Genomic DNA, 24029 nt, shown 5'->3' with positions numbered 1-24029 from the left:
AACATTAAGAGGGAATTTAACTTAAAAAAAAAAATAAAAATCACTTCCAAAATTTCCCTTCCAAAAAATTAAATAAAAAATAATAATAAAAATTGTGAGATATATTTTCTAATTGGACTGTACTGTGCTCTTCAACCTTTGAACAAACTTAGGCACTCTAACCTTCACCTTAACCTTTAACCTTAACCTTTAAGGTCATACTGATATTTGTCTTCATCAATACCTTCTAATCAGTGCAGCATCAAAACAACAATTGTGTGATTACAGGGACCTTGAACTTCCTGTAAATTCAGAAGTAAATTCAAATACTATGTTATGAATGAAACTAACCCTCCATGTTATTCTAGATTTTTTTCAATACTGTTGAATTTTTTCCTGCAGCTTCAGCAGATCCTGTGCATTATGGAATTCTTGTTTGAGTTCCTGTTTACCCCACTGTCCACTTCAGGACTGGTGTTTCTGTTCAGCCTCGCAGCTGTAGCTCTGGTTCATCTCAACACCAGACCAAAACCACTGCAGCCACCCACAGATCTCAACCGACAGACCATGGGCGTAGCGGTGAGTGTGATCTTTTGTCAGCTCTACGCAATGTAATTTATTATGTTAAAAATGAACCGTCTTCTTAAAACATCTTGTGAGTGTTTTAGTCAGAATACCTAGTTTTGTGAATAAAAGTACTTAAAGAATTACCATTGTTTTTTAACAAGGAATGTGCACTGAAACCCAACAGAAAAGCTAAAAAAGTATGAATAACTGTTCATGTAAGATGTAGCAAAAGTATAGATTTGGTTGAACAGGGGCAGTTGTGGATAGAGAGTTGGACTTGTAACCCGAAAGTCGTGGGTTCGAGTCTCAGGTCTGGCAGGGATTGTAGGTGGGAGGAGTGAATAACCAACACTCTCTCCACCCTCAATACCACGACTAAGATGAGACCCTTGAGCAAGGCACCAAACCCCCAACTGCCCCCTGGGCGTCGCAGCATTGGCTGCCCACTGCTCCAGGTGTGTGTTCACTACTGTGTGTACACTTGGATGGGTTAAATGCAGAGCACAATTTCTGAATATAGGTCAACATACTTGGCCTCACACCACTTCCCTTCCCTTTATAAAAACATTTTAAGGCTACTGATATGGCTGTCCTCATATGAATATGCATAATTTAAAATAAATCAACAGTGATATTGTGCAATATTATTACAATTTAAAATAACAGTTTTCTATTTCAGAATATTTTAAAAGTAATTTATTCCTGTGATGGCAAAGCTGAGTTTTCAGTAGTTGTTACAAGGTCAAATAATCCTTCAAAAATCAGATGAATGTATTCTGAATGTCTTTTATCTCTTCAGTGATTTAATATTACTGGCAAATTTTTATTTACAGGGTGGTGCTAGAAAAACAACATTTTTGAAAGATGACAACTTGATCTCATACTTATATGAGGATGCCACAACTCTATATGAGGTTTTTCAAAGAGGACTGCGTGTTTCAGGTGAGAGGTCATGAGGTCAAAATTTATAGCAACACGGAATATTGACATTCTTTTGAAATCAAATTAAGTCCTATTTTCATGCTAGGTATGTTAGTTAACATCTAACCTCAGTTGCATGTGATTGCATATGTGAGATATTTAATCTGTTCCGTGCAGGAAATGGACCGTGCTTGGGGTACAGAAAGAAGGGGCAACCTTATCAATGGCTTAAATACAAACAGGTATCTGTACCAACCGCAAACATAATTTTGAGCTCAAAAGTAAGGACAACTGAGGTCTTTGTTTCAATGCTTGCCTCTGATTGTCTCAGGTTTCAGACAGAGCTGAATTCTTGGGGTCCGGACTTATCCATCGTGGCCAGAAGCCATCGCAAGAATCGTTTATTGGCATTTTCGCTCAGAACCGACCAGAGGTGACAAAATAAGTCAAAATCAATACTGATACATCTGTGTTATTTTCCCACTAAAAATATTTAAGCATCCTTTAAAGGAAATGGCTTAAGATATTATAAGGCTTGTTCATTTTTCTTACTCAATTTAGAAAATGTTTTTATTTTCCTGTTTTAAATTTAGTGCATGTTGGCAAATTTATACCAAATAAGACAAGGCTATTTAAATACAGTATATCCTAATGCACTAGTGATGATCCAATGTACTGTACGCTAACCTCTCGTCCCTCTTTTCAGTGGATTATCGGAGAACTGGCCTGCTATACCTATTCCATGGTTGCAGTGCCTCTTTACGACACCTTGGGACCTGAGGCTCTTGTGTTCATCATTAATAGAGGTACTTAAGCCTGCTTGCTTGCTTGCTTGCTTCATTAGAGGTGTTGGTCAGAGCAGCTTTAGTGATCACACCTGCTGAACTCTGCTGACTTATAATCCTTCAGAAGATGATGACTTTATTGTTTTAGCGACCTCAGTAACCTTGCTACTTCTACCTCCAGAGTTCAAGCTGCTTTGCTTACCTTTGCATAATCACATAACTCTTTCTATTTCTCTAACTAATGACTGATATTATAATTAAAGGTGCAGTGTGTAATTTTACTATATTAAAAAATACATCTATTGCAGTTTAATATGCAGAGTACAACTACTGTAATATATTCTTTGGTTGGTTCTGTGAAATGTCAACTTCTGGCTCAGCCAATGAGATGAGTTTAGGGCGGGACTATCTGTTTAATGGAAGTGGGGAGTTTTGTGGAAACCTGCTTGAAAAGATTTGTGTCACTGGTTGCAAATTTTAATTTTAATAATTAATATACACTATCATTCAAAAGTTTGGGGTGCGTATATTTCAGTGTTTTTGAAAGTCACTTATGCTCACCAAGGCAGCATTTATTTAATGAAAAATAGAATAAAAGAAGTAACATTGTGAAATATTACTGCAATTTAAAATAAATATTTTGTTTTACTATCTTTTAAAATGTAATTTATTCAACAAAGCTGAATTTTCAGCAGTTATTACCCTTCAGTGTCACATGATCCTTCAAAAATCATTCTAATGCTGATTTGATGCTTAAGAAATATTTATTATTTTTATCAATGTTGAAAATAGTACTATTACATTTTTTTCAGGATTATTTGATAAATAGAAAGTGAAAAAGAACAGAATATATTTGAATTCAAAATATTTTGTAACATTATAAATGTATTTACTGTCACTTGATGATAATAATAGTATTTATTTAAAAGTAATAAGTATTTATAAAAATATCTTACCTTACTGACCCCAAACTTACCCTATAACTTCCCAAGTTAACATATTTAAGTTTTTTTTTTTTTTTTTTTGGTATTTAATACCACAGTAATTTTGTATTACATCTGATTGGAACTTTTAAGAAGCCTATTATATTTATCTCTGCAGCAAAAATATCCACAGTGATATGTGATAAGCAGGATAAGGCAGAAACGCTGCTGGATAACTGTGAGAAAAACCTCACGCCTGTCTTGAAAACCATCATTCTCATGGACCCCTATGATTCTGCATTGATTGATAGAGGCTCTAAGAGTGGTGTGGACGTCCTGCCCCTGAAAGATGTAGAGGTACACTGACAGCACTATCTGATCAGTGATAAATAATATAGCAATAACACAAAATATTACAGGCTCTGATATCTTTCAAGGTTCCAGAACAGAATATATTTTTTAAAAACATTTGTGTTTTTTAGGCCTTGGGAAAGAACAACCACCAAAGGCCAGTTGTGAGTAATGGGTTGATGATCAATTTCATTATTTTTAGCAAATAGTATTCATCAACATATTTGACAAATTTAATGCGCTATGATTTTTTTTTACAGCCACCAAAACCAGAAGACCTCAGTATTATTTGCTTTACTAGTGGAACCACAGGTAAGTGTGATGTGATTTATTCTATTCTGCTTCAAGACTGCAAGAAACACTGCAGGCCACATTTATATCTGTGAAGCCAATGCTGCTCCACCTCTAGTGAATATTGTGGTGTGTTCTATGTGTGTGTGAGCTTTAATTCGGTATTCTCTGCTTCAGGGGATCCAAAGGGAGCCATGCTGACCCATGAAAATGTGGTTTCAGATGCAGCCGGCGTGGTTAAGACTTTTGAGGTACTGTATGTCAGTGTGATGGCTACATGATTTTTACAAAGTCTCTATGGGAGTGTAGATTTTTAATGTTGAATGCCAAACCCATGTTTCTTCAGAGCGTCTTTGTGCCCCTTCCATCTGACGCGTCCATCTCGTTTTTGCCGCTGGCGCACATGTTTGAAAGAGTTGTACAGGTAAGCCACTCTTTCATCTTTGGTGCTCACCATCATCTTTGATGAAACATTGCTGAAGTTCTTTCAAATTTTCAGTGTCATGTACTAGAATCTTTTATAAATCACATTATGAATTTCTTTTGCAGAAAAAGAACACTGAAGTCATGCTTGCTTGTTCTTATTTATGTGTATCAGACAGTGCTGTACAGTGTAGGGGGAAAAGTCGGGTTTTTCCAAGGTGATATCAGACTTCTACCAGACGACATGAAAGCCTTGCAGCCTACTGTATTCCCAGTTGTTCCACGTCTTCTGAATCGCGTTTACGACAAGGTATGAAACTACACACACATGCACTGTTGGAGCCTAGTTTTTGTATAGATGGGCCTCTATTCATTCACTAAATAGTGTGCGTACGTAATGTTTAAGGTATGGTTTTAGGCATGATTACATTTTGTTATATATATATATATATATATATATATATATATATATATATGACAAGCAATTTTCTGTCCAGGCTGAATGCGGAATCTGCAGTTTTAGGATTTTGTAGCAATAGTGGATTTTTAGTGACGCTTTTTTCAGTTTACATTACACCAGTAGATGGCGACAAGTGACTCTCAAGTAACTAATTATCATATTAATAGAACTTAACATATACTGTATGTGTAATTAATGTAACATATCATATTAATTCAACCTATTGGTTCATCAGGAATGAAACTAGCAATTTTCTTTATGTGTGAGTCATTGAATTATTCATTCACCCGATTCGTTCAAAAATGATGATTTATTGCAGGATGAGACACCACTATGGTGTGTTGCTCTGATGCTCAACGGTTGATTCTGTTGTGCCTTTTTTCAATTGTTCTAATTATTTTGGTTGATGGAGCAGAAATGGTAATTGAATATGGAATGAAGAAATGGAATATTGTGAGCACACAGAGCACCAATAAAATGCTCATTGTTCACTTTCCGCTGTCTTCCAGGTCCAGAGTGGGGCCAAGACTCCTTTTAAGAAATGGCTTCTGAATTTTGCCATTGAGAAGAAATGTGCAGAGGTCAAGCAGGGAATTATCAGGAATGACAGCATATGGGACAAACTCATCTTTCACAAAGTGCAGGTATCTCCAACAGACCAGATGGGAGGGTTTTTGTATTTATTGGGGAAGAGTGGTGCTCCTGGGAGGAATGGTTCTGGAAAGTTTTCAATTGTCTTTCTGCAGGAGTCCCTGGGGGGCCGTGTGAGGGTGATGGTAACGGGGGCTGCTCCCATTTCTCCAAATGTGCTCACTTTTCTTCGGGCAAGCCTCGGGTGCCAGGTATGAAAGGAAGAGTATAATAACACCAAAAATCGATTAACTATATGGCTCCTGTTTTGGCTTAAAAAAGACGATGTGATGCAGTATTGCTTTATTGTGTACTTAATAAACATGGCCACTGTCAAACAGGGTGTATATGTACGTATGTACAGTGCCCTCCATAAGTATTGGAACAGTAAAGACAAAATTGCTCTGTGGCTGTGGAGTCAAGACATTTGCAAATATGATTAAAAGATGAATATGAGACAAAACTACAGAATGTCACATTTTATGTTTTACCAAATAAAAACAGCACTTTTAGAGTTCATCCCACTCATTGATGTGAGCATATGTATTTGGACAGTTGAACATAAGGCAGATATAAAATATTAAAAGCTATCATTTAGTTGCAGATCCCTTGCGCACAATCACAGCAGTGAGTCTGTGACCCATAGACATCACCAGACTCTTGGTCTCATCCTTTGAAATGCTTTTCCCAGCCTTTAATGCAGCCAATTCCAATTGTTGCTTGTTTTGTTGAGTTTCTGCCTTTACTCTGCTCTTCAGCTGGTGAAATTCATGTTCAATCGTATTTAAATCTGGAGATTGACTTGGGCAATCTAAGACTTTCGATTTCTTTGCCTTTGACTGAACTGACAGGGTGTTTTGGGTCATTGTCCTGATGCAATATGAAGCACTTCCCAATGAATCTGGTGGCATTTTCTTGAATATTGGTCGGCAAAATTTTAATACCTGAAGAATTAATGCAACAGGACACAGCTGATCACTTAGAAAGACCTGTGAGACAACTGTTCCAATACTTATGCTCACATCAGATAGAGGGATGAAACTCTAAAAGTGCTTTACTTCTTAGCTGATAAAACATCTTTGTGTTGAATCACCCAATAATAAAATGTCATTCTGTAGTTTTGTCTCATATTCATCTTTTAATCATATTTGTAAATGTCTTGACTCCACAGCCAACCGAGCAATTTTGTCTTTACTGTTCCAATACTTATGGAGGACACTGTATGTGTATTGATCTGGTGTCACATTGACCCAGTGCTGACCCCTTTATCACTGGCCTGCTTCCAGATATTCGAGGCTTACGGCCAGACAGAGTGCACTGCGGCTTGCTCTTTCACCATACCGGGAGACTGGCAAACTGGTGGGTTCCTGTAACTGAAAATCATGTTTTTTTTCAGTGTGAAACAACACTTAGCACTGACTTATTTTGTGTACTGTTGATTTCAGGTCATGTTGGAGTTCCTATTCCATGCAATATTGTCAAACTTGTTGATGTGGAGGAAATGAATTACTTTGCATCCAACGATGAAGGAGAGGTAATGGAACATCATTTTATAAACCATATACTAAAATGTCATTGAACCCTCTCATGGGTTTGGTGTTTCGTTTTAGGTTTGTGTCAAAGGGAAGAATGTGTTTCGTGGATATCTCAATGACCCAGAAAAGACAGCAGAGGCTTTAGACAAAGATGGATGGCTACACACTGGAGATATCGGCAAATGGCTGCCTGTGAGATCCCTTGGTTTCTCTTTTTTTAATAATGCACCTTAGAAGGAAGAAAATGTATAGGCCTATTGTTTTGTGATATCAGCAGGCAGCCACAAAGTAATATGTGCATGATCTTTAGCTCCAAAATGAGGAAGATGCTTAATATTTTTCGTTTAAATTATGTAATGGTAACAAACTCCAAGAAACACGATCATGATGCTGTTTTCCCCAAAATACATTACTATACAGTAAACTACCATTCAAAAACTTGGGTTGGGTTAATTTAGCGAGGATGCATTAAATCGATCAAAAGTAACAGTAAAGACATTTAGAATGTTTCAAAATATTTCTAACAAGATTTCATAGTTTCCACTGAAGGCTGGAGAAATGATGCTGAAAATTCAGCATTTCCATCACATGAATAAACATTTTAAAATATATACAAATAGAGAACGGTTTAAATTATAATAATATTTCACATTATTACAGAATTGTTTAACAAAATAAATGCAGCCTTAATAAGCACAAGAGACTTCTTTGAAAAACATTTAAAAAATCAAGACAAAATCTTGACCTCAAGATTTGTTGTTGATTTGATGATGTTTATGGAAGTTATGTTTTGTGTTCAATTTGCCAGAGCGGAGTGCTGAAGATCATCGACAGGAAGAAAAACATCTTCAAACTGGCTCAAGGAGAATACATTGCACCAGAAAAAATAGAAAACGTTTACATTCGGAGCGCTCCAGTCGCACAAGTGTTTGTGCATGGTGACAGTTTAAAGGTCAAATTAATATCCATTCCTTGCTATTTCTGATGGTAAAAAATGCTGGTTTTATATTTTAAAGTTTATTATGTAGCCTGCCTAATATTTCAATTGAATGTGTCCAGTCCTCTTTGGTGGCCATAGTGGTGCCAGATCCTGAAGTATTACCAGGATTTGCAGAAAAACTGGGAGTGAAAGGTTCACTAGAGGAGCTTTGTAAAAATCAGGTATGCTGTGTGTATTAACACACTTTACCTTCAAAAAATACATACATGCAAAAATTCAGTCTAAAGGATTTCTGCTAGTTTGCTTGTGTGACAAAATAGTTACATATTAAGTTTAGCTAATAATCCTCATTATTTTGTAGGAAATAAAGAACGCAATCATCTCTGACCTCAACAAGCTGGGGCGTGAAGCAGGGCTGAAGTCCTTTGAACAAGTAAGCATCTGTTAGGCTATTATTAGCATATATTATTGTTGAAGAAATAGTTCTCCCAAAAATGAAAATCTGCTGAAAGCAGATCTGATCTAACGCAGTCAGAAAGAGAGTCCAAACAGTTTATAAAAACATCAGAATAATCCACAACACAACTCCATTTGATCAATTAATATCTTGCAAAGCAAAATTCTGAGGCTTTGTAATCCGCGACATTTTAATGAGACATCTCGTCTGAAGATATATGCACAGATCAAGCGCTGTTTACAAGTGAAAACAGTTCAAAACTATTTTGAACAAATAAGTTTTTGATGTCATTTTGATATATTGTATGGTTTTCTTCACTTAACTGAACGTCTAAATATGATAATGTTCTCTTTTCAAGGTAAAAGACCTGTACCTGCATCCCAACATGTTCACTATAGAAAACGGTCTCCTCACTCCAACACTCAAAGCCAAACGGGCAGATCTCACTAAATTCTTTAAACTTCAGATTGAGAGTCTTTATGCTAACATGTAGTGCATTAATAAATCTGAGGATATTCTGCGGTGTGACCATGTATTTATGAGTGCTGTTTTTCTATATTTGCTCAAACGTTAACTATTTTATAAGCACTGTATCAATTTTAAGTAACTTTTAAGAGCCCAAGAGACTCTCAGTGTCAGTCAAGAAGACATATATGATTTGTCTGGATATGTTAATATAAAACAAATGTACGAACATTCTTAAAAAATGTAATGAATACCAAAGAATGTTAATTTATTTTTTTTCCAAGGAAGAAAATGTGAAAACATTACCATGTCAATGTCAATACATCAATTAAATAAACAATTGTATTTACATACAGGTGCTTTGTGGAGTAGAAACTAATTTTGTGGTTGCTTTCCATTAAAAATACGAAGAAAATAAAATTACGAAATTACTATACAGATCACTGTTGTTTATTTGTCTCTGAAAACTTCAGCGAGGTTCACATCAGTTTTACAAAAAAGTAAGCCATCAAAAATAAAATAAAATAGTTATTTCCATTATATAAACAATTTGCATGACAAAGACCTTGTTACAATTGGAAAAAAGGCTTTGCATAATCAGTGTGGGCATCGACGAACGAGAGAGAGCAAGCAAGTAAGAGAAAGAGAAAGGCAAGAAGAAGAAATAAGTTTCAAGTAAACATCTTAATAACCCCCTTTAGAGAATATACTGCCATATGCCCCAATCCCATTTTAATAAAACCCCTAGTTCTTTCTCATTTGCCAGTTTCTCTGGCAGCTGTTCTTTGGAAATGAAATGTTATTAAGTTACACAAGTGAATAACTTTGGGGTGTCTGTCAGTATCAATTTACCTCAAGACTTAGCGCTGGTGCCATTGAACAGCTTTACAAAAGAATCTGAAAGAAATTTGCATCTCAGCAGGGTTCAGGCCCTAATATTAGGTCCTCTGTTCAAAGCGAGCTGTGAAATGTAGAATTCTGTATCATTGTTCTTTCTTTTCTTCGCTTGTCGAATTATTCGCCGAGTCATAGTGACACTTCTCAACACATCTGCGTGGAAACCATCCTCTAATTCGAACTCCAGCTTTAGGGAGAGATATAATTTTAAGCATCAAAATTACGAAACACTTTTAATTGCTGAATTTGATCATATAATATGTTGAAAACTTTACCTTTTGCCTGTTCCTCATTCAAAACTTTGTCTCCGTACATCCACCATCTGTTGATTAACAAGAACATATTTAAAAAAAACTATATAAAAAAAAAAGTTACTCTAAAAAGTAAAAAAAATAAAAATAAATTTTTCTCCAAAAACATCAAGACCTAACAATTTTGCATTACTGTTCAAACACGTTTTTTTTTTTTTTTTTTATATTTTATGTTTACCAAGACTGCATTTGTTTGATCAAAAATAGAGTAAACACAGTAAAATTGTGAAATATTATCACAATTTAAAATATAACTCTATTCTATTTTAAAATATTGTAAAATATAATCATTTTTAAATTTATTCCTGTAATGGCAAAGCTGACTTTGATCAATTTCTCTATTTTTCAGCGTCACACGATCCTTTGGAAATCATTCTAATATGCTGATTTGGTTCACAAGAAATATTTATAATCAAAGTTGAAAACATTTGTGTTGATTAATATTTTGGTGAAAACCACAATACATTTTTTTTTCAGGATTCTCTGATGAATAGAAAATTCAAAATAGCAGCAATTATTTGAAGTAGATTTTTTTGTAACATTGTAAAAGACTTTTCTGTAAATTTTGATAAATTTAATGCATTCTTGCTGAATCAAATAATAAATTAATTAGAAATTAGCCTTACTACCCCAAACATTGTTATATTATATATATTTTTTTTTTATATTATAACATGGCATTAAAACTCCCTAAAATATGGTAAAACATTCTGGTCTAATAACGTGGGAAAATTTAAGTTTATATATATATATATATATATATATATATATTAGTGCTGTGTACTGTGTATATTTATTATGTATATATAAATACACACACATACAGTATGTATTTTGAAAATATTTATATGTATTTACATGTATATATTTATATAATTTATAGTATATATAAATATATTTAATATACAAATATAACATATTTTACTTAAATATATACATGCATGTGTGTGTATTTATATATACACATAATAAATGTACACAGTACACACACATATATATTATGTAAACAAAAACTTTTATTTTGGATGCGATTAATTCGCGATTAATCGTTTGACAGGACTAATATATATATATATATATATATATATATATATTTCAAGAGTCCCCATTGGAAGCTATGGACCACTAAAGTAACTAAAACCAATGGCTCACTTTGTTCCTCTTGTAGCAAAGATGGTCTCCCCCTTTGTGAGTTTGATCCTGGGTTCCTCTGTACAAGGTGTCCTAAAGAAAGTGTTCAGTCCCTTTCCCAACGGGCAACAAGCACCATTGTAGATCTCCACCACTCTGTACTCCACCTGTGGAGTAGACGGTCACCATTGTGTCAGTCCTTTAGTAAATGTTGCCCTCTAGTGTTTAAAAGTGATTCCGGCAATACTCACACTCCTCTGGCGTTTATCATGTTTTTGCTTCAGCTGCTCAATCTGAATAAAGAGGAAAAATATCATTACAAACTGAGCTATAGAGCTGTATTAGACTGAAATATAATATCTAAAGGATGATCAGTAATATGTGTTATGTTGAGTACATACGGTTAGAGTATACTGGTCACACTTCTCATGCACAGGCCATTCGATTCCATCTCCTAAGGGGGTGCCGGACCAGGTGAACACCTGCTTGAAGTTCTCCCATCTGTTGCCCAAGTCATAGGGGAAGATGAAGTCTTCACCTGTTTGGTAGTACTGGATTCTGTCTTTGGCCTGGGAACACAGAGATTCTTGCTTTAATGTAATACAACCCACATGACTTACTGAATTCAAAGTCTTTTGTCCTATACTTCCATAAGGTCTTATCTAGCCACGAAGACCAAATAAACACATTTATACTGTACGTGTGCATTTGGAGAGTCAACATGCAATATTTTTTAGTTATATATGCTAAACTCTATTTAAAACTGAATTTTGCTATTATTTTGTAATTACTATTACCTTGAATGTATGAATGAATGAGGGATTTATATAGCGCTTAACATCTTATGAATTTTAATATCTCACAATTGTAAGATTACATTTAATATTATTTTTTTAAATCAACGTTACATTGCAGGATAATTTAAGGACAAATAATTTCAGTTACATTCCATTTCAGTTACATTTCACAATTACGTAAACATAAATTCTGAATGATTACACCACTGTTCAAAAGTTTGTGTTCAGTAGGTATTTTTTTAAAAGAAATTACTTTTATTTAGTAGAAAATTGAAAAAGTATCACAATTTCCACAAAATATTAAGCAGCAAAATTGTTCCCGATGTTGATAAGATTAAGAGTGTTTTTTAAGCACCAAATTACCAGAATAAATGGAAAAATGGAAAAAAAATAATTAATCATAATAATAATAAAAAAATAATAATAAATTAAATTGTAATAATATATCACTGGTTTTACTGTAGTTGTGATCAAATAAATACAGTCTTGGTGAGAATTTTTAAAAATCTGATCAACCCCAAACGTTTGAACAGTAGTGTATATTGATTTCCAGCTATCTAGATTCTTTAACTTGAAGCACTGGTCAATTAAAAAGACATTCAGCACCTCAATGTGTGTGCATTTTGATGACACTAAGCGCTCATAGTTCAGGGAAGTCTTTAAAGGGCTACTCCTGAGAGAGTGTTACTGAGTATTGGCTTAGGGAAAGAATATTGGATTAGGTCATCTCATTTAGAAGATAAGTATACTGGAAACAAGCTTACTTTCTCCTCAATCCATGTTTCAATTGAGGTTTTGTTTCGAAGAATCACCTTCATCTAAAACAAAAGATTTCTGATCATAATTCACTGCGGGAAATATTAAACAGAATTTAAAATGAAACAGACCTTATTTAATTTTCTATGAAAGAAAATAAGGAAGCGAGAGAAATCATGTCCTACTACCTGAATAAAAAACAACATCCCAACAGCAATAGTGGTACCCAGTGCCAGTCCCAGTGCAAAGAGAGTGGCTGCAAATGCTGCAATGCTGAAAGGCATGATGGGATGGTGGATGTGCCGAGCAGCGCTCATGTCAATCTTCACAGAGCTCCAACCAAATGAGATCTAAAACCAAGAAAATGGGCAGCACATCATCACAACATCCATGAGTAAGAAAGTCAGCCCCGGCATTAGTCAAAAAAAAAAAAATCTATGAAAATTTCTATTAAAGCTCATCTTAACTTAGCCTAGCCATTCTTAAGCACACATTACATGTACATTATGTGTCAATGCTACAGCTGTTTCTAGCTATTACAATTAATATGTGAGAAAACACTTACCCGATCATAAAGTTGAGTGTACATGGTCATGATAAATATTAGCGCAGCATGCATGCAACCCAGTGGAGCAAGCAGGAGGAAGCTGGTGAAGTACGCATGATTCAAATGACCACAACAGTTGTTGATCCAGGGACAATGATGATCCATCTTCATCACACACCTGAGGGAAGAGACCATTTTTATATTCATTATATATTTTTGACATATAAAGCACATAGTGGTTTAATAATAAATGAAACCTTAAAGGGAATTAGATCTAAGAAGACGAGGTCAATACAGGTTTGGAACTAAATTAACACAATTTTTGGATAGACTATCCCTTTAAAGCTGAAGTCTGTAATTTATGCACCTGCTTTTAAAAATGAAGATTAACAATAAAACAGGTTTCTAAAATATGCCACCTATCATTGAAGACAAACTAATAGTCCCATCCCGAACTAACACCACTGGTTGATCCTATGTTCCCATGTTGGGCTGGTAGAGATGGCATTTTTAAGAAAACGAATGACTTCTAATTATCTTAGCATATTCAAATAGGATAGGAAAATATTTTTATTTACTGACACACTTCAGCTTTAAAATGCATCCATATTAATAGAAACCAGTCTGTTTTTGAGACAAATCTACCTGTTACATTTGCGACAGTGATGTGACCTTGGGGCTTTATAGCCTTGGCACAATCTACAGAGCTGTAAGTACATTATATCTTGTTGATTCTCCTGTTAGAAAACACAGACAACATAATGCATATTAGACATGCTGAATGCAGACACCTTCAGAAAACAGACAATATCATACAACATACACATGCTTTAAAATCTTTTTATACTCTACTGTTAAAAAGTTTTGGGTCAGTAAGATTTTGTTGGAAAGAAATTCATACTTTTATTCAGCAAGGATGCATTAAATTGATTAAAAGTTGCAGATAAAAAGATTATAAAGTTGACTTTTATAATGTTACAAAATAGTTCTATTTCAAATAAATGCTGTTCTTTTGAACTGAATCCTAAAAAATGCAATCATCAAAAGCAGCATAACTGTTTTGAATATTGATAATATTAGGAAATGTTTCTTGACCACCAAATCAGCATATTATAATTATTTTCTTAGGATCATGTGAACCAGAAGATTGGAGTAAAGGCAGCTGATAAATCAGCTTTGCTATAACAGGAATAGATTAGATTTAAAAAAGATTTTAAATATTTTATAGAAAACAGTTATTTTAAATGGCAACAATATACAATAATACTGTATATTTTTTTATCAAATAAATGCAGCCTGGGTGAGCATAAGACTCTTCTTTCAAAAACTGTAATATTCTGAAAATAGCCCAAAACAGACTTACCGGTTTCCACTCCAGAGGAATGTAACCAGGGCCTACAAACATGGCATTAAAGTAGTTGTAAAGAATGAGGACGGTCCAGTTAATGAGCATGATGAAGTTGATGCTGCCTCCTGTGGTGTCCAGTGGCCAGTACCAGATTATGGAGTCCAGAATGGCCATGGAGGAGCACACGCCGATGACCGTCAGAGCGATGATCGGACCCCAGTGGAACAGCCTCTTGACCTCATGGAGGTTCTCAAACACGATTATAGCAGACAGAATATTCATTGTTTCTGTGGATTTCAGCGTCTTTAAGGTCCTCAATTTAACAGGTCAAATAGTCAGGCGTGTTGTGTGTGTTTACTGCAGTGACTTAAAGAGGTCAAAGGGCATCTTTTCTGTCTTCTCCGAAACAACCAGCGATCGGCTACGTCACCAGTCACAGGAGCCAGCCGTTTCCTAGAGTTCCAGACTCTGTCAGCGTGTGGCATCCTTCCGTACTAATCCTCTGATCACCCTATCCTCGAGCTAAAGCCAAGCCATCCATCTGAAGAGAAGAAAGGTGGAGAAAACAAGGAACATGGAAGAGAAAAACAAAATCTAAATGACTCAAACAGGGTAACCATAATTTAAGGCAAAATACCACAGTTAATCATTGTTCCAGTTTATTTCTGTATAACTTTATAAATTAATACGGTATCTGTATAATAATATGGTATATATATATATATATATAGATGGACCTTATTTACCAATATCTATCTATCTAATCTATCTATCTATTTGTCCATCTGTCTATCTATCTATCTATCTATCTATCTATCTATCTATCTATCTATCTATCTATCTGTCTGTCTGTCTGTCTGTCTGTCTGTCTGTCCGTCCGTCCGTCCGTCCATCCATCCATCCATCCATCTATCTATCTATCTATCTATCTATCTATCTATCTATCTATCTATCTATCTATCTATCTATCTATCTATCTATCTATCTGTATGTCTATCTATCGGTCTGTATGTCTATCTATCTGTCTGTCCGTCCGTCCGTCCGTCCATCCATCCGTCCGTCCGTCCGTCCGTCCGTCCGTCCGTCCGTCCGTCCGTCCGTCCGTCCGTCCGTCCGTCCGTCCGTCTATCTATCTATCTATCTATCTATCTATCTATCTATCTGTCTGTCTGTCTGTCTGTCCATCTATATATCTGTCTGTCTGTCCATCTATCTGTCTATCCATTCGTCCGTCCGTCCGTCTGTCTGTCTATCACTGCCAGCTACTATATAGCAATATAGACATATCTCTCTACATATAGATATTTAGTGTTTATCGTAATATCATAAATATATCTATTGCAATATATATAATCTATAATCTATCTATCTATTGTCAGACAGACAGATTATATATAGAAATGGCCAGATAAATATGCATACATATATAGATTGATCTTATTTACTTAATTCATATCTATCTATCTATCTATCTATCTATCTATCTATCTATCTATCTATCTATCTACTTTGGTATTTCTTGAATATTTTTTTTTATCATTTCCAGACTTGTCACTGTCACTCCATTCTTTTATTTTTATGGAATGAGAACAAATTCAAATGTGACATTGTCTATTTTTAAAAATACATTTTTGTTAAAGGCTAGGCCAACTGTCTTCACGACACAAAAATGCAATAAAACTATGCTTATGTGTTCTACGTCACTATTTCTATGTCTAAATACTAAGCCCAGTTTGTTTAGTGATGTCATTATAACATAAAGCAGGGCTAAAGAGAAATCAGGACTATTCAGAGAATGCATTGGTTAATGTTACATGTCAATTATTGTGCTTCAGTGGCTGCATTTCTTGTGTTCTCATGGCACACCCAAAGCTTTGTTTCTATGCTCCTGTATTACATCATTTAGGTTAAACGTACTTGATCTGATTCTTATTAGCTTTGGCTTGTGGTTAAACAAATAAAAGAAGAAGACTTTTAACATGTCTAGCACCAGAAGAAACTCAGAAACTCTATCAAGTTGTTGTCAGTCTGCATGAACTGACCGGTTCTCTGTTACTCAACATCCCATTTAAATGCAATCTGAGTCCATTCAGTGTAAATCCACATATATATTACATTAGAATACAGAAGAAAATAGAGGCTAGCTGTAGAGATTAGCTTTATCTTTATAATGACCAATCCACAAGATATCAGACCTTATCAATAACACATGCCTCGAAAAAGATTACTAATAAGAGACATTTATGAAGTTCTGAATCTTTCTTTATGACAACAGCAACATATATAGCTTTGATTACTGGAGAGATTTTTTTGAAAATGAAATATTAATCGTTAACACCTAACGTACCTCGACGTGCGATCAGAGTCCAAGAAAAACTGAAAGCCACGCTTAATATGAATCAGTGACCTTGCTATTTAAAGCCCGTAATATTGTCAGAAGCGAAATCTTTTTTTTTTTTAATAACTAAAACATAATTAAACGAGAGAGACGATCCACATACACGCGCGAATCACACCACAGCGGAACCATTTACAGGAAGAGCTCGTGAACAAATTTCCGTGACACCATCCGGAAGTGACGCGGACGTCAATAAGAAGCAGACACAAGCAACAGTGTGTAACGCAGCACAGTTCATCCCTCTTTTAATCTTTTAAAACAAAAATACAACATGTCTTCGGATTTTGAAGCGTACGAGCAGGACTTTGGCACCCTCACCGCGGAAATAACCAACAAAATTGGAAAAATACCCAAACTAGGCGGTGGTAAGTGGCTGGTAAATTAGCTGCTAGCAAAACATTCATGTCAGGAAGACATAAACAGCTCATTTAATGATTCATTCCTTCTGTTGGTGTGTCTGCTTGATATATTATTTAGAAAAGTCCCATATTGAGCTATGGTTTCGTCAGGGTCATGGTGTCAGGTGTTTCTCCAGTGATGTGGGAAGATACAGGATTTGGGTGACATGGATCTGGGATGTTGTGTTTGTTGGAGTTAAAGAGTTGGCTGAAGTAGAGAAGAATACAAGTTTGGAGCTCACAGCATTTAACAGCACACAGTACAAACAATATACAGTGAGACCGAGATGCGAGATACTGTTTTGACACCCTGTTTGTGTTGTTGACATTATTATAATTGACAATGACCATTTTTGGGGGGGGTTAATATAAAGTGGGACTCAAACTGATAATAATTTAGCACAAAAATCAGCGTATTAGAATGATTTCTGAAGGATCATGTGACAGTGAAGACTGGAGTAATGGATGCTAAAACTTCAGGTGGTCCCCTGCAGTACCGCCATGGAGCCCCTAGAGGTCGTTGACCCCTGTTGTATCCTCCTTTACTAGGTCAGCATAGATAATGTATAATGTATCACATAGAAATGTACACGGGGGCAGTTTATGTCAAAATTTTGATTTAGCTAGCTGGGACCCTTCAGGATTGTAGGCTTTCATAAGTCTAAGCTTCTTTAAAGCTACTGCTGCTTTACTTGTTCTGTGCATTTAATTACTCAAATCAGATGAATACATTGCCATGGGGATGATGCTATGAAATAAGTGCGATGTTGGATAGGTGAGAGAGTGCTCAGAGGGTCTAAAAATAACCTTATTAGAAAATATCATCAAACTTGTGTTTATAAAGGACTTTCTTTCCAGTCATAACAGTGTCCCAGAAGCCCATAAGAAATATGCTTCATGATCTTAAGGTCTGTCTGATATTATTTGGCTAAGTGGTAGGACAATAGCAGAGGTTTGTATGAATTGATAAAAAAAGAAAGCAGAAAATAAAACATCTGAAATCAAGAATAGAATGAAATACATCCCTGTGTAATATTTATTCCTTTTATATATTTTGCACATCTGATGAACTATACCCTACACTATTGTTCAAAAGTTTGAGGCTGGTAAGATTTTTTAAAGTGGGTAACACTTTTAGGGACCAGTTCTCACTATTAGTCGCACAATAGTTGTTTATTAGCATGCTTATTACTAGCATATTTTGGCTGTTTATTAGTAGCACATATTACTGCCTTATTCTGCATGACTGTATTTTATATCCCTTAATCCTACCCCACACCTAAACTTTACAACTACTTTATTAACTATTAATAAGCAGCAAATTAGGAGTTGTAGTTAATAGTGAGAATTGGTCCCCAAACTAAAGTGTGACCATTAAATATTTTTGGCACATCTCTAATGCTCACTAAGGTTTGATGTATTTAATCAAAAATACAATAAACAGTAAAGTTGTGAAATATTATTGCAATTTTTCTATTTTGATTGTATTTCAAAATATAATACATTCCTGTGATGGCAAAGCTGAATTTTCAGCATCATTACTCCATTCTTCAGTTTCACATGATCCTTCAGAGATCATACTAATATGCTGATTTGGAGCGCAAATATTTCTTATATTATCAATGTTTAAAACAGTCTTTCGTAATATTTTTGTGGAAAGCAGTTTTTTCACAGATAAATAGAAATGAGAAAAGTTCTAAATGTTATTTTTGTTTAATTTAACGCTTTCTTACTGAATGAAAGCATTAATTTCTTACTTTCCTAACCTTATGGAGTTTTGAGTTTGAATCTTTCTGAATGTTATTGTTTGAAATGCTTGAGAGATATCTGACACAACCTTATGGCTGAGAGCAATGTCAATGTTTGCTTGAGTTTAGTGTTTTCAGTGTTTCTGTACGCTTGTTTGCCCTTTTTGAACTGTTCAGGGACGCAAAAGTGTGGTAGTGCTGGGTTATCCTCTGGAAATTCTCCTCAGGATGCTTTTGAAGTTGATACAACTTTTTTGTTTTGCTCATGTTGTGAACTTAAGAAATGCAGTTCAGTTTCAGTTCAAAATTCAATACATAAAAGTAATTCAAGATCTTGTTCTGACTTTGCAGGATTGAAACTAAAAGTCAGTGAAAGGCAATGAAAGGTTACTTTACAGTCTGGTGACTTTTAATATAAATGATTGCTTTCAGTCAGTATTAAACCTCAGAGGTCTGGTCTCGTAATAACCTGATGTACTCGCTCGGTGCTTCTATTGTACGTCAACAAAAGGTGAGAAGGATTAATCACTTATTCAAAATCGTACAGCAGTGTGTGCTTAGTTCGGTGAGCGCTGTCAAACAATTGCAACGCGATTGGCTTTTCTTTTGCATTATTTAAGCATATTGAAAAGAATGAGAATGTGTAATGTGGTGAATTGTTGAAGCTTAAATTGCTTCTTCAGAGCTTGGCAGAAACAAACCGTGTGTCATCAGACCGGCCCACCACCAGCTGCTAAATGTATTTAAATAAGTCCACTGAATATGAACAAAGCCATAAGCAAAGCATACTCATTAGTGATGGCCAAACCTTCCTCAGTGTTGCCAGAGTTCGGCTCTTGAATTCAAATCTCAATTATGCCCATAAAAAATGCTTTTTCTCTTTCCTAGGTACACAAATTTGTTTGCGACCAACAATGGCTTCAACAAAGCGACTTATGCTGTTGTTCTCATGGCATTGTACAGTGTCACATGTGTAGAAACATTGATAAAGACCCTGTAATGCCCTTGGCCATTCAAACCCCCCCGCTCAACAACAAGATGTTTTGTTTTGTTGAACAGTGCAAAACTTGTAGTTGCGAAACATGAATTTGAAAATAATGCAAGGCCTTGCTCCATTAAACATAAATGTGCATGTTTTTTTTGTTTTTTTTGGGTAGATTTGCACAAGGAGAAAGAGCTGTCAGTCACACACAATGAAAAATTGAGCAGAGATGCAAAGATGTCTCAAGTCGAACTTTTCTCAGTGCAACGCTTTGCCCAAAGAGCACCTGACCTTGTGGTACTGCCCCATGCACCTGCAATAGTGAGACATATATTTCAACCTGCCCTATGCCAGGGGTGAATAGAGAAGTAGCAGTGTTTGCTCACCTTGTAGAGAATAGCCCCTGGCTGTTTACACTGTGTGGGCTGTGAGGTTGCACACGGATTTTAAAAATGGATTGATGACCACCAAAAGACATTGGAAAGCCAAAGGGCAAAACAGAAGTCCACTTTAGTTTCTAACATATTGACAGCTTCCCGTATGATATCGCTTGATGTTTTTTTTCTTCATGATTAGTGCTATCGCTTGACATGGTTTGATGTGCTTCGCTGGTCTTGTTTGATCAGTAGATGTACTGATATTCTTCCACAGGGTTATTCATTTATAGCGTGCTTCTATCGTTACAAAATGAATATATATTATAAATGAATAGTTCTGGTTCTGGATGCTAGCTGTACTAAAATATGTGATGTAGTAACATTAATTTAGGGACAAGTTTAATGTAGAAGTGTTTTCTATTTTTATATATTTTGACATGTAATTTATTATTGTGATGGCAAAGCTAAATTTTCAGCAGATATTATTCCACGTGTCAATATCAGAAAATTCTAATATGCTGATTTGGTGCTCAAGAAACAATTCTTATTATTATCAATGTTGAAAACAGTTATGCTGTTTAATATTTTTTTTGGAAACGATGATAGATTTTTTAGTATTGTATGATGAATAGAAAATTCAAAAGAACAGGTTTTATTTGAAATAGAAATTTTGTAACATTATTATACATGTCTTCACTGTCACTTTTGATCAGTTTAATGCATCCTTGTTGAGTAAATGTATTAATTTCTTTAAAAAAATCATACATACCCCAAACTAGCTATTTTATAATTATTATACTATAATGCACTGATGCCTAAAATTATAAGCATAAAAGTGGTATATGTTAGTGTGTTTTATTATTTTTTTATTATTTATTTTTTAACAAAGTAGTATAGATTTATGATATTGTTGTCATTCATTTTTAGCATTTTGTGTGGTTCCTAACAATGCCCCCAAGATTACAGTCTCTCTTATTTTTAGGAAAAGCTTCATGAACATGCTTGGGGAGTTAGATACAATGTACAGCATGTATTTCATCTTCCAAATAAACATTAGTGAGGTGATGTAGATGCAAATTAGGAAAGGGAAATTCAGTCACGCTCTATACTTTGGCCTGGCTCGTACCAGTGGATAAAAACCAATAGAACCTCATTGTAGTCGTTCCGAGTGGGTGGCAGAACAGCAGAGTTTGGCGGAGCTGACATCTCTCTCCTTGTTTGAGTTGCCAAGAGGCGTCTCTGTGCTCCTTCACGAACTAACAAAGGCGTTTACACGTGGAAAAATAAGACACATCAAATATGGATCTTTGTGCGTTGAGAATGTGTAAATATATCTTCAAATGCAGACTTGTTTTTATTTGCTCCCTTGTTGTTGCGGGGGAGTCGGGTTGTTGTCATGAAGCACAGCTCCTCCATCCACTGATCAATATGTTTTCCTCTTTTTCTCTTTCAGAGGAGAAGACACAGCTGGTTCTAAATGTCGACAAACAGCTTGAAGAAGTCAGAGAGTTGGTGGGTCTTTGATCAGTAATTTCCACTCACTCGTTTTCTAAATAATGAATTTGGAAAAATTTCCCCCCTGCATAAACAACACCTGCAATGTCGCCGGTGACATGAGACACTCTTCATCTGGCTGAAGGCTGCTCGGTGCTAATGGTGTGATCACATCCACATAATGCGCTTTTAAGTGACACTGCGCGACACATTTCTCGCCATTATTGGGGGAAGGCGCCGTGGCAGGTGCCGAAAGGAGGGATGTGTGTCGCATGTAAATTGTCCCATCATGTCATGTTGATTGGACAGTGTAAATCAGCGGGGCCCTTTTTTGCACGCCGGTTTGCTCACATGTGACACGGACACATGTCGTAGTTGTCAGAGCTCAACCGCGCCAGAGGTTTTAATGAAGCGGCACCTCCTAACATGACTTGATTTGCCAGAAGCCAGAATCGATGCCTCTGCGCTGCCTCCGGTTGACAGTAAACTAGCTAGACAGTTTAATTGTTTTGTATCAAAATGGTATGCGAAGTAGTTTGATTGTTTACACTGAATTTATTTGATGTTTTTAGCTCGAGCAGATGGATTTGGAGGTTCGAGAGATACCTATTCAGAGCCGAGGCATGTACAACAGCCGTCTGAAGAGCTACAAGCAAGAGATGGAGAAACTTGAGAAAGATTTTGTGAGTATTAAAAACGTCCTTATACCAAACAAAGAAAACATATATTGCGTGATTGCTTTCATTGGCCGCTTTCATCTTCACATAAACACTCTGAAGCTTGGTTCTTCAACTCAAAACCCACCCAAGGTCGTTGACATTTCCTCTGTGGTTAATTCAGAGTGTATTTTTTGCATTACCACTTGGGCCAAGGAGAGCAGGCCTGTATTTGTTGCCAGATGTCCTTGTTTAGTTATTCATAACTCTACCTGCCCATGAAGAATCCACCCCACACACATCAAACCTTAATGAGACGCTTTTCCTCTGAAGCCAAATTTTTCCTTTGCTTGTTTTACATCACCATGTTTGTCTTTCTTACTCTCATACTATAATAGTTCTCTTCAAATACACGTCTTTTTATTTTCTCTGAGGTGGGCACAGTTACGTTATACTGGATAAGGAGAGGATAAGCTACACAATAAACAAACTTTGATTCTTTAATGTTTGGAATATGAGGTGTTGGCCTTGCCCTATTGAGTTTCTGAGACCAGGATAATATACTACATTCCCTGTTTCTAGTAAACCCTCTTGTGTTTCAGTAATAATATATAACATTTATGTATACATATATTTTATATATATAAAATATAAATTTATATTACACGTTTTTGTGTGTTGTGTTTCTTAAAATGTTATTTTTTTAAATCACAGTCATCATTTGTTGTCCTACCACTTTATTCAATTGCATATATAAATATATTTAATTTTAAATAAAACAAAATGTGGGAGTGTGTGTGTGTGTGTGTGTGTGTGTGTGCAGGTTTATATATCCTGGTGGGGACTTAAACCTGAATATACACACACGCACACGCACACGCAGTGCTTCCTCTAGGTTTTTTTCCAGCTGTGGTGGCAGGACTATTTCCTATGGGCCACGCCCCCTCCCCACCCAAGAATCACGTGCACTTAGAATTTAATTTATTATAACTAAAAAGACAAGTAAATAATAAAATATGAACAAATAAGTTAATGACAATCAATAGCACAAACAAAAAACAAGATACAAATTAAATTTGTAATGATCTGTTCAACTGTAAAATAACACTGTATAGTCTTTACTGTATAAATAGACCGTAATGACAGATAGCAGCAGGTTTATTTAGGCTGCTGTCTCTTTAAGACCTCATGCACTGATCTAATATACTGTTACACAGGGTTCTATGCTTACTTTTCTTTTTAGGAGCTCTTGTCCTCCTAATTTAAAAAAATTCAGGAGCAACTTCTGATCAATAATCAAAAATTCTGATCAAAAATTCGCCTTCCTAATACAAGGTGATATTTGACTCCTTAAAGTGATTTACAGGGGCATTTTCTGTTTACATTTGGCATTTTTCTAATTTTATTAAAAGTATGTCATCTATGTCAAATTCAATAATTTATATTTTTAAGCTTTTATCAT

At 35.4% G+C, this 24029-nt stretch overlaps 3 protein-coding genes across 8 annotated transcripts in view; 2 read left to right on the top strand and 1 right to left on the bottom strand.

Annotated features, from left to right (window-relative positions):
• Positions 1 to 402: 402 nt before the first annotated feature.
• LOC306852666 (long-chain-fatty-acid--CoA ligase 5-like) lies at positions 403 to 8755 on the top strand (the record flags this gene model as incomplete). The annotated part of the gene is made up of 20 exons (XM_079389680.1): positions 403 to 558; positions 1380 to 1488; positions 1645 to 1709; positions 1799 to 1900; positions 2174 to 2273; positions 3354 to 3532; positions 3658 to 3690; positions 3787 to 3838; positions 3995 to 4068; positions 4164 to 4241; positions 4416 to 4550; positions 5210 to 5344; positions 5447 to 5542; positions 6617 to 6689; positions 6776 to 6864; positions 6941 to 7057; positions 7674 to 7817; positions 7925 to 8026; positions 8167 to 8238; positions 8621 to 8755. The coding sequence occupies 20 exons, from the start codon at positions 403 to 405 to the stop codon at positions 8753 to 8755; spliced, it is 2046 nt and encodes a 681-aa protein (XP_079245806.1).
• Positions 8756 to 9161: 406 nt separating this feature from the next.
• LOC306852667 (palmitoyltransferase ZDHHC6) lies at positions 9162 to 17059 on the bottom strand. Its single transcript, XM_079389681.1, has 11 exons — positions 16862 to 17059; positions 14530 to 15055; positions 13812 to 13903; positions 13185 to 13344; positions 12808 to 12969; positions 12628 to 12681; positions 11468 to 11635; positions 11318 to 11359; positions 11088 to 11233; positions 9900 to 9946; positions 9162 to 9811 (listed from the first exon to the last, which is right to left on the bottom strand). Exons 2-11 carry the CDS (start codon positions 14794 to 14796, stop codon positions 9711 to 9713), a joined length of 1239 nt encoding a protein of 412 aa, XP_079245807.1. The 5' UTR covers positions 14797 to 15055; positions 16862 to 17059; the 3' UTR covers positions 9162 to 9710.
• Positions 17060 to 17078: 19 nt separating this feature from the next.
• The window catches only part of LOC306852664 (vesicle transport through interaction with t-SNAREs homolog 1A-like), a 139840-nt gene continuing 132889 nt past the window's right edge, over positions 17079 to 24029 (top strand). For all 6 annotated transcript variants that reach the window (XM_079389677.1, XM_079389673.1, XM_079389672.1 and 3 more), the window contains exons 1-3: positions 17079 to 17277; positions 21871 to 21929; positions 22484 to 22594. In XM_079389677.1, coding sequence (XP_079245803.1) covers positions 17184 to 17277; positions 21871 to 21929; positions 22484 to 22594 — 264 coding nt within the window. In that variant the 5' untranslated portion in view covers positions 17079 to 17183. The remainder of the gene's footprint in view (positions 17278 to 21870; positions 21930 to 22483; positions 22595 to 24029) is intronic.

Source organism: Barbus barbus (assembly GCF_936440315.1).
Source record: "Barbus barbus genome assembly, chromosome: 32".
Taxonomy (NCBI): domain Eukaryota; kingdom Metazoa; phylum Chordata; class Actinopteri; order Cypriniformes; family Cyprinidae; genus Barbus; species Barbus barbus.
The sequence above is the reverse complement of the archived record's forward strand: the minus strand, read 5'-3'. Positions and strand labels throughout refer to the sequence as shown.